The 15,273-nt window shown below is 47.7% G+C and overlaps 1 protein-coding gene across 1 annotated transcript in view; it reads right to left on the reverse strand.

Moving 5' to 3' along the window:
* Positions 1-3: 3 nt before the first annotated feature.
* The window catches only part of LOC144741042 (cubilin-like), a gene marked incomplete at its 3' end in the record, with an annotated part of 32,737 nt that continues 17,467 nt past the window's right edge, over positions 4-15,273 (reverse strand). The window contains 39 exon segments of the mRNA XM_078623732.1: positions 4-107; positions 185-325; positions 617-826; positions 958-1,136; positions 1,303-1,477; positions 1,594-1,762; positions 1,835-2,024; positions 2,654-2,801; positions 2,884-3,081; positions 3,154-3,346; positions 3,467-3,648; positions 3,737-3,942; positions 4,177-4,309; positions 4,400-4,493; positions 4,495-4,530; positions 4,583-4,719; positions 4,788-4,841; positions 4,844-4,903; positions 4,979-5,075; positions 5,077-5,136; positions 5,217-5,372; positions 5,375-5,400; positions 5,492-5,660; positions 5,829-6,010; positions 6,078-6,237; positions 6,389-6,468; positions 6,471-6,572; positions 6,671-6,827; positions 11,380-11,561; positions 11,683-11,843; positions 11,917-12,106; positions 12,265-12,395; positions 12,482-12,707; positions 12,805-12,970; positions 13,089-13,157; positions 13,160-13,266; positions 13,337-13,493; positions 13,570-13,760; positions 15,060-15,222. Of these exon segments, the coding sequence (XP_078479858.1) occupies positions 4-107; positions 185-325; positions 617-826; positions 958-1,136; positions 1,303-1,477; positions 1,594-1,762; positions 1,835-2,024; positions 2,654-2,801; positions 2,884-3,081; positions 3,154-3,346; positions 3,467-3,648; positions 3,737-3,942; positions 4,177-4,309; positions 4,400-4,493; positions 4,495-4,530; positions 4,583-4,719; positions 4,788-4,841; positions 4,844-4,903; positions 4,979-5,075; positions 5,077-5,136; positions 5,217-5,372; positions 5,375-5,400; positions 5,492-5,660; positions 5,829-6,010; positions 6,078-6,237; positions 6,389-6,468; positions 6,471-6,572; positions 6,671-6,827; positions 11,380-11,561; positions 11,683-11,843; positions 11,917-12,106; positions 12,265-12,395; positions 12,482-12,707; positions 12,805-12,970; positions 13,089-13,157; positions 13,160-13,266; positions 13,337-13,493; positions 13,570-13,760; positions 15,060-15,222 (5,541 nt within the window).

Consider the following 15,273-nt stretch of genomic DNA (forward strand, 5'->3'; position numbering starts at 1 on the left):
AAGCGGCACCACCAACTCCCAACGACACACTCGGCTGTGTGGATACAGGTTGGGATAGTTTGGAGATGAGATGGTTCCAAATGGAGCGCTGAGTTCACCTCCACACACTGCCGGACAGAAAACACACGACCCCTCTGATGTCCGCAAATAAAAGCAACGACCAAATGTTTGAAATCAGTTGGACCTTCGACGCTGGCCTCAAACGTCAGACTGAACCCCGCAGCATTTCCTGAGGCATCACTGACAAACCTCACGTACGCAAAACTGTCAGACGTGTCGATGGAGATTGGAGGGTTTGTTCCACAGTGTCTGCTCAGGAGGGGGCCTGGATGCATGAACACAAGATCACAAGAACACATGATCACTTGAACACCAGAACATATGAACACATTATGGAACACATGATACATATGAGCACATGAAGACATTATGGAACACATAATCACATGAACACATGATCATAAGAACACAAGAACAAATGATCATAAGAACACATGAAGACATGACTCTACTTACATGACATCTACTCTAATCTAACACAGATATAAAGCCTAATCACATAAAAATATGAACACATGATAAAACACATGAACTCATAAGCACATGAACCTTTCACCTGAGGCATTGTACTCTCGGACCTCCAAGTAGTCGCCCGTGCAGCCAGGTGTGTCGTCCAGGCTGAAGCTTAGGTACCTGAGCGTCAGGTAGTGACCCGTCGGACCCTCCAGAAACCACTGGCAGTTGGAGCTGTCAGGGTAGTTGGAGCCCGGGAATCCAGGACTGTGTATTGTTCCTGTCTGACCAATGTACGTTCCTCCACACGATGCTGCCAACACACACACAGTCATGTCTACATCAACATCGTCAATCACAACAGTCACCATGAAACTGAAAACCAGCTGTTGAAATGAAATCACATGAGCAGCAGTTTTTTGAAGGCACACACACACTGCCCACCGATGGAGATCTTGGCTTTGAAGCCTTTATGTGTGACGCTGGCATCTGTGCGGAAGCGCAGCAGCAGTGATGAGCCGGTGGAGCGTTGGGTTGATGGTCTGCTGTTGCCGCATAGCCGTGAGATCAGAGCAGCACTGGAGGTCGAACCATCACGCAGCTCCAGGTAGTCATAGAAACAGCTGACACACATGCACACATCATCAGTACCAACCACCAATTACACTGAATCGAACAATCAGTAACACAAAGCTCCAGGTACTCTTAGAAACAGCTGACACACATGCACACATCATCCGTACCAATCACCAATAACACTGAATCGAACAATCAGTAACACAAAGCTACCTGGATGTGGGTTCAATGTAGAACTCCTCCTCAAAGTCGACCTGCACAGATTCTCCATTGGGAACCGTGATGACCCAGATGCAGTCAATGTTCTGAGGGTAGTTCTGAGGGAAGTTTGGTGACGTGATGAATCCTGGAGGTGTGTTGTCATCCAAATCCATGGAGCCGCCGCACGCTGGTACACACACGTCACAGACTGAGACACCTTTGTGATCCCCAAATGTCCTCAGAGGACAGATAGCAGAAAGAGAGAGGACTGACCGAGGACAGACAGAGGATAGTGGGACATACCCAGACTGTGGGCCTCAAAGGTGAGCTTGAACCCACTGGCCTCATTGGACGCATCCGACACGAAGCGGACAAAAAGGACGTTGTCGGTGGTCTGGAAGAAAGGGGGAGGGTTGGACCCGCAGAGACGTCCCCCCAGCAGTGGAGACAAAGCATCGGGACCGTTTCTTAGCTGAGAGGACAGCAGATAATGAGATGGACGCGTTCACTTCCATGACCAAGGACAAACCGCTCATACATTCACCTCCACAAAGTCTCCAGAGCTGCAGTCGCTCCCATAGCCTTGGATCTGGAATGGGCTCTGGAATGAGACAGAAATCCTGAAACCGGGTGTCACCACCACATGCCAGCTGCAGTCTCGATTGGGAGGGTAGTTCTGAGGATGAGCGGGGCTGATGATCACCCCCCGGTCCACGTTGAGGACGCCACCCGCAGTCTGCAGACAAGGAGAAGAATCGTGTCACGTGGGATTCATGTGGACGAGAGGGAATGTTGTTACAGCTCCTGTAAACCTGATCAAAGAACCACAAACTGTTCTCGTCTCTAGAAGACCTAGAGCACACTGCGGACAGGATTCAAACAAAACAACTTACTGCGTGAGAGAACATATTTAGCAGTTCATCTGTCAGCTGAGGTCTCAGACATCATCAACATCAGACCAGATGTCAGATCAAACATCAAATCAGATGTTAGATCAGGTCATAGATCAGACCATGCGAAATGGGGAGTAATATGGACCCAAAAGCAACAAATAAGAACATTAGAGATTTGGGCAAATGTTTTATTGGGACAGGGGAGATAACTGTTGAGGGGAAACGGGGGAGGTATAAAAGGCTGAACTCAAAAACAGCCCTAACAAAATCTTCTTCAGTCAATTCTCAGTCAAAGATAACTTAACATAATCTCAGACGTCAAACACCAAACCAGACATCAAACATCAGTTCAAACATCCGATCAGATGTCAGACATCAAATCAGATGGGAGATCAGACATCAAACATCAGACCAGACGTCAGACGCACTTGTTCACACTTGTTCCATGTCACATGTAATTCAGTGGCAAACCTTTGGAGTAGGAAGCGTTGAAGCCCCGCCCACTGACTAAGCCATCTGAGGAGAAGTGGATGAACAAGGTGTCTCCTGTTGAGTGAACTGGACCTGGAGGGTCCCGACCACACACACTGGCCAAAACAGGGGACAGACTGGTCTCACCTGGGGACAGAGGCACACAACATCTCTGTTCCTTCACCTCCCTGCAAAGGACATGGGAAGTCCCTGAGGGAACGTTTCCTACCGTCCCTGATAACCAAACTGTCAGAATAACAGCTGGCCGAGTCCTCTGTGTCTAGGAACAACACGTTCAGCTCCACAGTAGCGTCAGGAGAGCGAATGAGCCACGTGCACTCCAGGTTCTCAGGGTAGTTGTCAGGCCAGCCGGGGGAAAAGAGCAGGCCAGAACTTTGTCCTGCCATCAGCACGCCACCACACGCACCTGAAACACACACGCACAGAAATGAGTTCATTCTACATTTCACTGAAGCAGCTCAGGGGAAGAACCACCGACCTGGAGGGACAGTGGGTGGAGGTCCAGAGTCCTGGACAGACGTCCACTCCACCAGGAACCCTCGTCCTCCGACCACTGAGTCTGACATAAACTGCAGTGTGAGCGAGCTGCCTGAGCTCCTCAGTGGGGGTGGCAGGTCCAGACCACAGACTGCAGCGATGGGGTAGTAATGAACGGTGGGACCGTCAAATATCTGGAGACGAGACAAGGAACTAGCAGGTTGTAGAAGTGATCCTCGGTCACACAAATAAAAAAAACTTTACTGTGAACATCATATTCAAATACTTCATCAGCACTAAACACTGCATCTCACTCTGAGCTCGTCGTAGTGGCAGTTGTACAGATCCTCAATGTCCATGTCCAGGAAGCGGATCTGGATGAAACTGTCGCCGTCCACAGTTATGGTCCAGTGGTAGTTGGCATTGTTGGGGTACGTTCTGGGGTAAAGAGGTGATGCTATCTGACCCACCTGCCCCGTCACATCGTTTCCATACACTGACACACACACACACACACACACACACACACACACTGTTTACAGTGGGTACATCTTGAGTTCAGAGAAGAAGGGACTCAAACTCACGGTGGGAGAAGGTGGCTGTGAATCCTGCTCCACTGATGGACTCATCGGACATGAACTTCACCCACAGGACGTGACCCATCACTGATGTGTAGTTAGATGGAAGAGCGCTTCCACAGAAACGTCCGACCAGAGATCCGGAGGAGTTTCCCTCCCTGATCTCCACATAGTCATTGTCACAGCTGGAGGCGCTCTGCAGGTGAAACGTCCTGGAGACAAGCAGACCATGAGACGGTTTCCAGAGGGACGAGACACATGAATGGATGTCTGTGTCCTCTGTGAATGTTCTCTGTCCGTGTACTTTGTCTTTGTCCTCTGTCCTCGTGTCTGTGTCCTCTGTCCGTATGTGATGTGAATGTTCTGCAGATGTTCTGCAGGTGTTCTTTGCATTTCCTTGTATGATTAAATGGAACAGCTGATGTGTGCTATGTACACAGACTCACGTGAAGGACAGCTGCAGGCGGTTCCCTGGCGAAGTCCTGATGGTCCAGACACACTCCACGTTTGGTGGATAAGCGTCTGGATAGTTTGGACTGTTGAAGGCCCCAGTCTCCATCAGTAGATCTCCTCCACAACCTGCAGGAAGACATGTGAGGACTGGGAACCGTTCTGTGATGTGTTAGCATCAATGTGGACAATGGATGTAGCATGGTGTTTTTGTCTTACTGGAGGTGGATGCCAAGAACGTGGCTCTGAAGCCTTTTTTCTGCACGGAGTGGTCGGACAGGAAGTTCACCACTAGAGAGTTACTAAACGATGTGGACTGGGTGAGGAATCTCCAGGCCACAGAAAACGCCCTGAGACGAGAATCAAGGAACGTGGACACAGTAACTACCAATGATCGATCACATGTCAATAATCAGCTGAACTACCTATCAAAGGTGCCTGGTAATTGTCTCCATCCAAAACCTCAACAGCATCATTGGAACAGTTGGAGTTTATCTTCTCGAGCTCGAAGTCGGTGAAGGACAAGGTCACATGGTTGACTGGCACACAGAGAGGTCAAAGGTCAAACCCTCATCAGTCTATGCACAAACACGCTGCAAACACTCACATGGTTCCTCAGCTCGAATGATCCAGCTACAGTTCTGATTGGACGGTATGACGACGGGTACCGTGGCGATGCAATGGCCCCACCCACACTGTCCGCTGTGATTGTTGCACCACAAGCTGTGGAGAACAACACCAGTTTATCAATGATACAAACACACTGATCAATAATTAATCACACCATCAAAGACCCACCGTCAGAGAAACGAGCGCTGAAACCCCGGTGATTTCGACTGGAATCTGACCTGAAGCGGACATAGATGACATTTTGTGTAGAAACAATGGGGGGGGGGCAGGTTGGTTCCACAGACACGGAGTAGCTCGGGAGAAGATATGGTTGGACCGTCATGAATCTACGGAGACAGACACGCCGCATGATGAAACTTCATTGACTTCAGGTTCTCTGTGTGTATGTGCTTGGACAGTCACTCACCACCACGTAGTCCCACTGACAGCTGCCATGACGCTCAATGTCCAGGTCGGAGAAGTTAAGGAGGACTCGATGCTGAGGGTCCACGCTGATCACCCATGAACAGTCTGCGTTGTTGGGGTAACTGCCAGGGTACAGAGGGGAATGGATCTCCCCCTGAAGGGGGCAGTGATGGGGCCGCCGCAGCCTGGGAGGAGTGGGGGGCGGGGGTGATGTCATTGATGTCAGCAGTGATGTCAGTGATGTCAGTGGTATTATCAGTGATGTCGTCAGCATACCTCCTTGTGCTTCAGTCCAGCTTGCATTGAAGCCTCGCCCGCTGATGTAGGCGTCTGATTTGAAGAGGACTGTGAGCAGATTTCCAGTGCTGGATACCTGCATGGGAGTGACAGTGGTCGAGCAGAGCTTTGCCAGCTGAGGAGCTGATGTGTCCGGACCTCCAAACACCTGACAAGAAGTGACATGAATGTTTCAGAGGGAAAGGAACAATACTGATGTACTGTCAGCAGCTGCCAGCTGTTCATTGGGTCAGAACATCAATAGAATAAGTGAATGGACAGTACACTTACTGTCAACTGTCCTTGCTATGAGGATGAAGAAATGATCCCTTCTCACCTCAAGGATGTCGTAGTTACAGTCCTGGTGGAACTCCACATCAAATTCATATATAGTAAGAGTGATGCTGCTGCCAATTGCCGTAGTGATGTGCCAGAGACACTGTCTGTTTGCTGGGTAACTATTGGGGTAGTTGGGGCTATTGAAGGAACCACTGGCGCTGAAGAACTCACCACCGCAACCTGCAGGTTTATTAGAGCACATTATTCACATGCGACAGACTGCACACACACACACGTGCGTCCTTACCCCCCTGGTCCCACACCATCTGGAAGCCGGACCTGAATATGGACGAGTCGCTGTGGAACACGATGGTTAACCCTGAGCTGGTGGTGCTGCCCGCCGGGGGGGTGGAGGAGCCACAAAATGTACCAATCAGAGGAGACTGCTCATTAGGCCCGTCATAAAGCTATGACAGGAAGACGTGAAAATATGTTTAGAATGAGTATTTTATAAAGAAACTGAATTCAGATCAGTGATTGAACATATTATCAGTTATTGATCGACTCTTTGCATGATCAGATGACCTATGGAGATAGTGTATGTGTAATGTATAATACCTTAATGAAGTCATAGGAGCAGATGTAGGACTCCTCCAGTTGGAATGCAGTGAAGCTGTAGTTGACACTGTTACTCCATTGGCTTGGATCGTCCAGCTGCAGCGGGCGTTGGCAGGATAGTCATTGGGAAAGTTGAGTGACTCGACCGCTCCACGGAATCGACCAGCGATGTTCCTTTGACAATCTACAACAAACCACAGGTTCACAGCTCAGAGTTCCAATGTAGCTGACACAGAGAACACGTGTGTGAGTGTGTGTGTGTGTATGTGTGTGTGCTCTCACTGGTGGTGTATGAAGCCAAGAAGCCTCCGGTGCTGATGCTGCTGTCAGTTCTCAGTTTGATGTAGAGCTGGTGGCTGGAAGAGTTGATGGTTCTAGGAGATTGAGACCCACACAGCCGGGCCAGTTCCAGAGCACTGCTGCTGTTCCCATCATACACCTGAGAACGTGCGCGTGCACACACACACACACACACACACCACACACACACACACACACACACACACACACACACACACACACACACACACGTGTCAGGTGCTCACTCATCAGGGGCGTTCCAGAATGCAGGCTGAGAATATCCTGAGCCCAATTGCGATCTTTCTATTGACAGAGCCTGAGATGGGAATAAAATGCGGTTGAACTCGGAATTTAACGGAATTTAACGGAGAGATTGAACCAGTGACATGCAGTCAGGGGAGGGATGTGAGGCTGTGCCTGAAATCATGGAAAAGAAATTGGAAAATGGAAAAAATAAATTAAATAGTTACATTTTTTAGATTTGTGCTATGAAGTTACTTTCCATTTAACTTCAACAATCTTGGATCTTGGATCAACAAAGTTGGATTGTATTTCCCGCTGAAATCCTGAGAAGTGACGTGTGTTGAGTCACCAGCTGTCTGAGCCTCACCGGGGATTGCTAGCAGGGAGACCGGACTGATGTCTCTCTGGATGTCAATGTTAAAATGCTCAAACACTTGCATATGAACTAAATTTACATAGTTTATCTGATGTACACAATGTACAGTATTTGTACAGTGTCAACAACAGTATGTGTGTGCATCACTATTGATGTGGTGAGAGAATGTAAGACGGCTGTGAAGAGACAATTGGTTACACATGCAGTAGCAGTGCCTCATGCTTGGGGGCCCTAGTGAGCCCACAGATTCTTCTTGCGACACCGTCCTCAGCAGAATAAGTGATAGCGGCTACAATCTACAGTCAGTGAGTCATTTGTTTTTACTTTCCAAATAGAGGATTACAGATCTTAACTCAAACCATTTTCTTAACTGGACTTTCAATGAAAGAAAGAGGTAATAATTAAAGAAGACCAGTGATCTCAATCGAGACAGGGAGACTTTTGAAACTGAGGGACGATAAGGAACTCAGGAATAAGGAACGGAAAAGGAATAAGGATTTCTACAAACAAGTTATGATGCTTAAGTGCAGAGGAGTGGCGGATAGACTTTTTTTAGGTAAAGGTTTTTGTTTGTTTCAGTTTGTATGTTTAAAGATGCTGATATGACACTTTAAACAACCCACTAACTGTTGACAATCAAATGGTGAATTATGCTTCATCTAGGGAGCCACTAGGGAGCAGTTGCGGAAGCCATTGTTGACTGGTGCCGGTCCCAAGCCCGGATAAATGGGGAGGGTTGCGTCAGGAATGGCATCCGGTGTAAAACTTATGCCAAATCAAATATGCGAGTGATCAAAATGATTTCCAAACCGTATGGGTCGAGGCCCGGGTCAACAACGACCGCCAACAGTGCTGTTCACCTACAGGGTATTGTTGGAAATTGGACTACTGTTGGTCAAAGAAGAAGAGGACGAAGAAGAAGAGGAGGACGATTGGTACAGGGAAAGAGGGAAAAGAGGAAGGTTAGAAGGATCAGTCTGAGGTTAGGAACTCTGAATGTAGGTTCAATGACAGGGAAAGGTAGAGAATTAGCTGACATGATGGAGAGGAGAAGAGTAGATATTTTGTGTGTGCAGGAGACTAGGTGGAAGGGCAGCAAGGCAAGAAACATTGGAGGAGGCTACAAGTTGTTCTATTATGGTCTAGATGGGAAGAGGAAAGGAGTAGGGGTGATTATTAAGGAAGAGTATGCTAGGCATGTGGTGGAGGTGAAACGAGAGTCAGACAGGTTGATGTGTGTAAAGGTAGAGATAGAAGGAGTAATGGTGAATGTAGTTAGTGGTTATGCCCCACAGGTAGGCTGTGAGTTAGAAGAAAAGGAAAAGTTCTGGAATGAGCTAGATAGAGTGATAGAGAGATATTCTATGTAGAAGAGGTCTTATGAGGGAGGTTAGCGACTGTAAGGTGGTGCCAGGAGAGAGTGTAGCCAAACAGCATAGGATGGTAGTATGTAAGATGGTGATGGAGGTGACAAAAAGGAAGAGGGTGAAGACAGAGAAGAAAATCAAATGGTGGAAATTGAGGAAAGAGGAATGTTGTGAAGAATTCAGGAAGGAGGTAAGGGCAGTGCTGGGCCGTGTTGAGGAATTCCCAGATGATTGGGAGGCTACGGCAACAGTGATGAGGGAGACAGGTAGGAAGGTGCTAGGTGTGGCCTCAGGACAGAGAAAGGAGGACAAGGAAACCTGGTGGTGGAACAGAAGAGAACAGGCTAGAGTACAAAGAGAGGGCAAGGGAAGTGAAGAGGGAAGTGGCCAAGGCCAAACATAAGGCATATGAGGAGTTGTATGAGAGGTTAGATACAAAGGAAGGTGAAAAAGACTTGTACAGGTTGGCGAGGCAGAGAAATCAGGCTGGGAAGGATGTACAGCGAGTTAGGTGATTAAGGACAGGGAGGGAAGTGTCATCACCAGTGAGGAAAGTGTGCTGAAGAGATGGAAAGAATACTTTGAGGAATTGTTAAATGAAGAAAACGATAGGGAATGTAGGAATGAGGAGCCAGAAATGATTAGGAAGGAGGTTGATCAGATTAGAAAGGATGAAGTCAGGAAAGCTTTAAAAAGGATGAAGAGTGGCAAGGCAGTTGGTCCAGATGACATACCAGTGGAGGTATGGAAGTGCTTAGGGGAAGTGTCTGCAGATTTTCTGACTAGGTTGTTTAACAAAATATTAGACAGTAACAAGATGCCTGATGAGTGGAGTGGAGGAGTGGAGTCTCCCTGGACTATGATGTTTGCAGATGACATTGTGATCTGTAGTGAGAGTAGGCAGCAGTTGGAAGAGAACCTAGAAAGGTGGAGGTTTGCTCTAGAGAGAAGAGGAATGAAGGTCGTAGCAAGACAGAGTATATGTGCATAAATGAAAGGGAGACCAGTGGAAGAGTGAGGTTACAGGGAGCAGAGGTGGTGAAGGTGCAGGAGTTTAAGTACTTAGGATCAACAGTGCAGAGTAGTGGAGACTGTGGAAGAGAAGTGAAGAATAGGGTGCAGGCAGCGTGGAACAGCTGGAGAAAAGTGTCAGAAGTGATTTGTGATAGAAGAGTTTCAGCTAAGGTGAAGGGAAAGGTTTACAGGACTGTGGTTAGACCAGCTATGATGTATGGTTTAGAGACACTAGCGATAGGCAGAAGACAGGAGGCAGAGCTGGAGGTGGAGTTAAAGATGCTGAGATTCTCTTTAGGAGTGACCAGGATGGATAGGATTAGGAATGAGGTCATCAGAGGGACAACACAGACAGGAAGGTTAGGAGAAAAAGCTAGAGATGCTAGATTGAGATGGTTTGGACATGTGCAGAGGAGGGACAGTGGATACATTGGTAGGAGAATGTTAGAGATGGAGTTGCCAGGTAGGAGACAGTGAGGAAGGCCAAAGAGGAGGTTTATAGATGCAGTGAGGGAGGACATGGAGGTAGTTGGAGTCAGAGTAGAGGATACAGAGAACAGGGAAAGATGGAAATCAATGATTCGCTGTGGCAAAGCCAAAAGGAGAAGAAGAAGAAGCTTCATCTGTAGGTTCATATGTTTGTAAATCTGATTGGGATGAAGTCAGTGGTCACCAGACATGAACCTCACTGCACGTCACTGGATTGAACATACAGTATATTTAGAAAAAAAACAAATAAAGTAGCCACAGTTAATCAGTGCGATTTGACATGGATGAATCTTGCAGAGCGTCTGCTCAGTAATGAGAAGTTGTGTAATGTGGTGCGGTGGTTCACCTTTAATTTCATGTATGAGCAATTTCATGCTCTGTCCTACATGACAACTTACAAGGTCCTCTAACAGATCAAATTTAAGGAGGATGATCACCTACCTCCGGAACACAACTGAGCAATGTTCAGTAATGTGCACCTGCATGTGTGCCATAATGAATTGATTGTAAGTAAATATTTGAAAGCACGTCTTTTTATCTGCAGGGCATAATACAGAAAAATAAATCCAAATTATGACAATTGGTGATTTCCATCAGGTTATTTGAAAGTAATATGAAGGCATGTGCTACCCACATTGGGGAGCACATCTGTGACTTCACATTGTGAGACAACAGTGCTAACCACAATAATTGCAAAACTATATATTGATTTTCCATTTTAATTTCATTTAATCAAAAGTGTATTTTTGTCTGAATGTTTCTTTACTCTCATTTTCAACTTGAAAAAAATGGCACATTGATGCTGTGAACTGACTTCCTATTGATAATATCTCTTTTGTTCTCCAACAGAGCTGTGATGGGGATGTGAGTCTCTTTATGCAGCCGATTCCACCGGGGAATCCTTAAATATGTGTGAGTATTATAATATATCTGAGTTCATCCTTCATTAACAAACAGACACATCACATCTGATGTGAAGTGATCAGTGTGAGCTAAAATGGAGCAAACCTGACAGCAGGTTTCTTTTACGGAACATGTTACCATCGCAATTCCTTCCGGGTTACGCCAAGCTTGCTTTCTGGAACATAAAATACAGACTTTCCCTGATCTTAGCCTGAGCATATTCAGAGTTTTCAGTAATCCTGCCTTCTAGATATAGCATATTGCTGGATATAAGTATATTGCTTGGGTGCTGCACTCACAGCCAGGTAATCGTAGAGGCAGGAGGAGCTGGATTCCAGGTGGAAGTTAGAGAAGGAGAGCAGCAGCTTGCTGCCCTGACTGGTCCTGATGCTCCAATAACACTCGGCATTGGGGTGATAGGGCAATGGATAGTTTGGGGAGGAAAATGATCCAGATGCAGTTGTTAAACTCCCCCCACACCCTAAGAGCAAAACATCATAGGACAATAGGACATAGGACAATAAGAATGTGCATGGGTGGATTGGTGTGAACTTATGCTGCATCACATCTTCTCTGAATGCTAAAGCAGAAGATTGAAGTACCAGACTGTGAGCCGTCCCAGTGGGCCATGAATCCTCCACGAGTCACAAATGAATCAGAGTGGAACCTAATCCAGTAGCGATTGCTATGGGATACCAGGACTGGAGGTTTCTCACTGCCACAGAATGTGCCGACCAGAGGAGACGTCTCATAGCCTCCGTCCCTGCGGACGTCCACAGAGTCTCACATACAGACAAAAAAATCAACAAATTACTGTTTGAGAATTGTGACCTCACCTGATCTCCACAAAGTCAAAACTGCAGGATGGAGTGGAACCTTCCAGGTCAAAGCTGCTGAAGTTCAGTGTGACCTGCATGTTGACTGGTACAGTGATAGTGAACACACAGTCTCTGTTGTTAGGATAGTAGTTGGGATAGTTGGGAGAGCTGAAGGATCCAGTGGGCGAGTTGAAGTTTTCACCACAGTCTGATGGAACATTTCAACACTGAAATCACTTTCACATCACAAATAGAAACAACAATAGTACTTATGGTAGTACAGGCAGTATACGTGCAGTGGTACCTATGGTAGTACAGGCAGTATTACATGCAGAAGTACATGCACAAGTACATGCACCTGCATACCTGTGGTGGCATCGATGGAAGTGTAGCTAGCAGAGAATCCCTCTGTTGCCAAACTTGAGTCAGACACAAAGAGCAGAGTCAGCAGTCGGTCCGTACTGGTGATTGAGGGAGGAACTGAACGTCCACAGAACCTGCACACAGACACGCACACACACACAGAGACACACACACACTGAGCACATGTAACAAACCTGAGCAGTTGAAACAATCCTCTCACCTGCCAATCTTTGCTCCGGTCTGCACAGTGCCATTGTCGTAGACCTCCAGGTAGTCGTAGTTACAGCCGCTGTGGTACTCCAAGTTAAAGGAGTCAAAGGTCAGACGGATCAGGTTGCCAGGGTCAACACTGATGTACCAAGTACAGTTGGTACCATGTGGATAATTAGTGGGATGTCCGGGGGTTGTGATGGTGCCCGATGGACTTGTGAACGTTTCTCCACATCCTGGAAAAACATGGAGGAACAAACAAAAACTTTGTGCTGACATTCATAAACATAAACACACACACACAAACACACACACACACACACACACACACACCCTCGGTCGCGGAGCCATAGGCAGCTTCAAAGCCCAGGTTGCTGACAGAGGAATCGGTCCTGAAGCGGACAAACATGGACCTCTGGCTGGACTGAAGCCTGGGAGGAATGTCAGTGCCACAGAATGTTCCCAGCAGAGGAGAACTGGATGAAGACCCGTCCCTCACCTGAAGACAGGAACATACAGTGATCATGGACAACAAATAGTCGACTTGACATTGATCATGTAAAATCACCAATCAATCCATCGTTCAGTCAACAGAAGAAACTGTCTTTCTGCTTCACCTCAACAAAGTCAAAGGTGCAGGATCCTCCCTCCACGTCGAAAGACAGGAAGGACAGCGTGACCACGAAAACCCGCCGGCTGGTTGATTGACCCACTCACACATCTTGTTGTGCGGATATGCGTTGGGGTGGAAAGGAGAACGGAACTGACCGGTTCCAGACAGAACGCCGCCACAGGCTGATAACATGGCGACAGAGAAGATTAGACACAAAGATCAAATGTGTACTGTATTGTGATTTTCTCTCACCTGTGGTGTAAATGGCTCTGAAACCAGCTCGGCTCACAGAGCTGTCTGACTTGAAGCGAATCCACAGGTGGTTGGACGATGAGCTGATTGGCGCTGGCAGAGAATTCCCACAGAACTTTCCAATCAAAGGATCAGCCTCGCTCCCTCCATCACGCACCTGAAGGAAAGAGAAGAGAAAGGTGGCAGCGACCTCACTGACTGTGAACCATCACAGATGAGTCAGGGTGTTTTACCTCCACATAGTCGAAGGTGCAACTGCTGTGACTCTCCAGGTTCATGTGGGTGAAGGTGAGATTCACCGTCTCAGCTGCCGGGAGACGGATCACGTAGATGCACTGGCGGTTGTGAGCGTAGTCGTTGGGCCAGTTGGGGGAGATAATGATTCCTTCGCTCTGCGTGAATGTGCCACCACATCCAGGATCACCTAAGGAAATAGGTTGTGTCAGCACACCGACACTGACACATGTCAGAGGCCAGATGTCATGTGTTTGCTTGTCGCTGGTGTTTAAATAAAACTACTGCACTGGTCCTCTCAGCTGGAGCCTCCAGCGAGCCAAACGACAGTTGCACTGACCAGCTTCAGTGGTTTTACAAAAGCATGAAACATATTTCAACATAATACCATATCATATAATTTGGCCAATAGCCAAAGCTCGAATCCAGGAGGAACAATGCGTATTTGTCCGGGCCGTGGAACACTGGACCAACTCTACACCCTCCACAGGGTGCTTGAGTGGTCATGGGAGTTTGCCCAACCAGTCCACATGTGTTTTGTGGACCTGGAGAAAGCATTTGACTGTGTCCCTCGTGGCATGGGGTCTTGTTTACAAGTAAGGGAAAAATGACGGATCTTTATCGGTCCCTTGTGGTGAAAAAGGATTTATCAATACTTATTAATCTATGTTCCTACCCTCATCTATGGTTACGACCTAGGGATCATGACCGAAGAACAAGATCTCGGACAGAAGCAGGCGAAATGAGGTTCCTTCGTAGGGTGGCGGGGCGCTCCCTTAGAGATAGGGTGAGGAGCTCTGTCACCTGGGAGGAGCTTGGAGTAGAGCCGCTGTTCCTCCACATTGAGAGGAGCCAGCTGAGGTGGCTCAGGCATCTCTATCGGATGCCCCCTGGACGCCTCCCTAGGGAGGTCTTCCAGGCATGCCCCACCGGGAGGAGACCCCAGGGAAGACCCAGGACACGCTCGGCTGGCCTGGAATCACCTTGGGGTCCTCCTGGAAGAACTGGAGGAGGTGTCTGGGGAGAGGGAAGTCTCGGTGTCCCTTCTCAGGCTGCTGCCCCTGCGACCTGGTCCCGGATAAGCGGAAGAAGATGGATGGATGAATGCGCTCCCTATGTCTGGGTTCGCTCTGGTTTTCTCCGACTTCCTCCCACCTCCAAAACCATGCTGAGGTGAACTGGTCACTGTATGTAAATCACCTGTAGGTGTGAGTGTGAATGGTTGTCTGTCCTTTGTGTGTCCCTGAGGGGTTGGTGACTCATCTGGGGTGTACCCTGACATTCACCCATTGACAGCTGGGAAAAAACATGACCCATAACAAATAACCCGGAACTGTAGTAAGTGGGAAAAGATAAATGAATGAATTAATAATATACTATAATATAATCAAATGGTAGATAGACTTATATAAAAAATAGTTGTCAGGATTTAAAGAACCAAGTAGCAACACCTGGATAAGTTGATGTGCTGCTGCTGCTATGTTCTTACTCTTTGATGTTGTGTAAGTGATGTGGAATCCCTGGTCGGACACACTGTAGTCAGAGTGGAAGTGAATCCACGCAGACGGGCCGGTGGTCTGCAGAGGAGGAGGCTGAGCAGTGCTGCAGAACTTCCCCAGAACGGTGGCATCAGGAAGAAGACCGTCACGGATCTGCCAAGTTTGAGCACACAGGAAGAGAGATGAACAGGAGAGAAGCACCTA

This window comes from Lampetra planeri, unplaced genomic scaffold (assembly GCF_965212315.1).
Source record: "Lampetra planeri unplaced genomic scaffold, kcLamPlan1.2.h2 scaffold_408, whole genome shotgun sequence".
In the NCBI taxonomy this organism is placed as follows: Eukaryota; Metazoa; Chordata; class Hyperoartia; order Petromyzontiformes; family Petromyzontidae; genus Lampetra; species Lampetra planeri.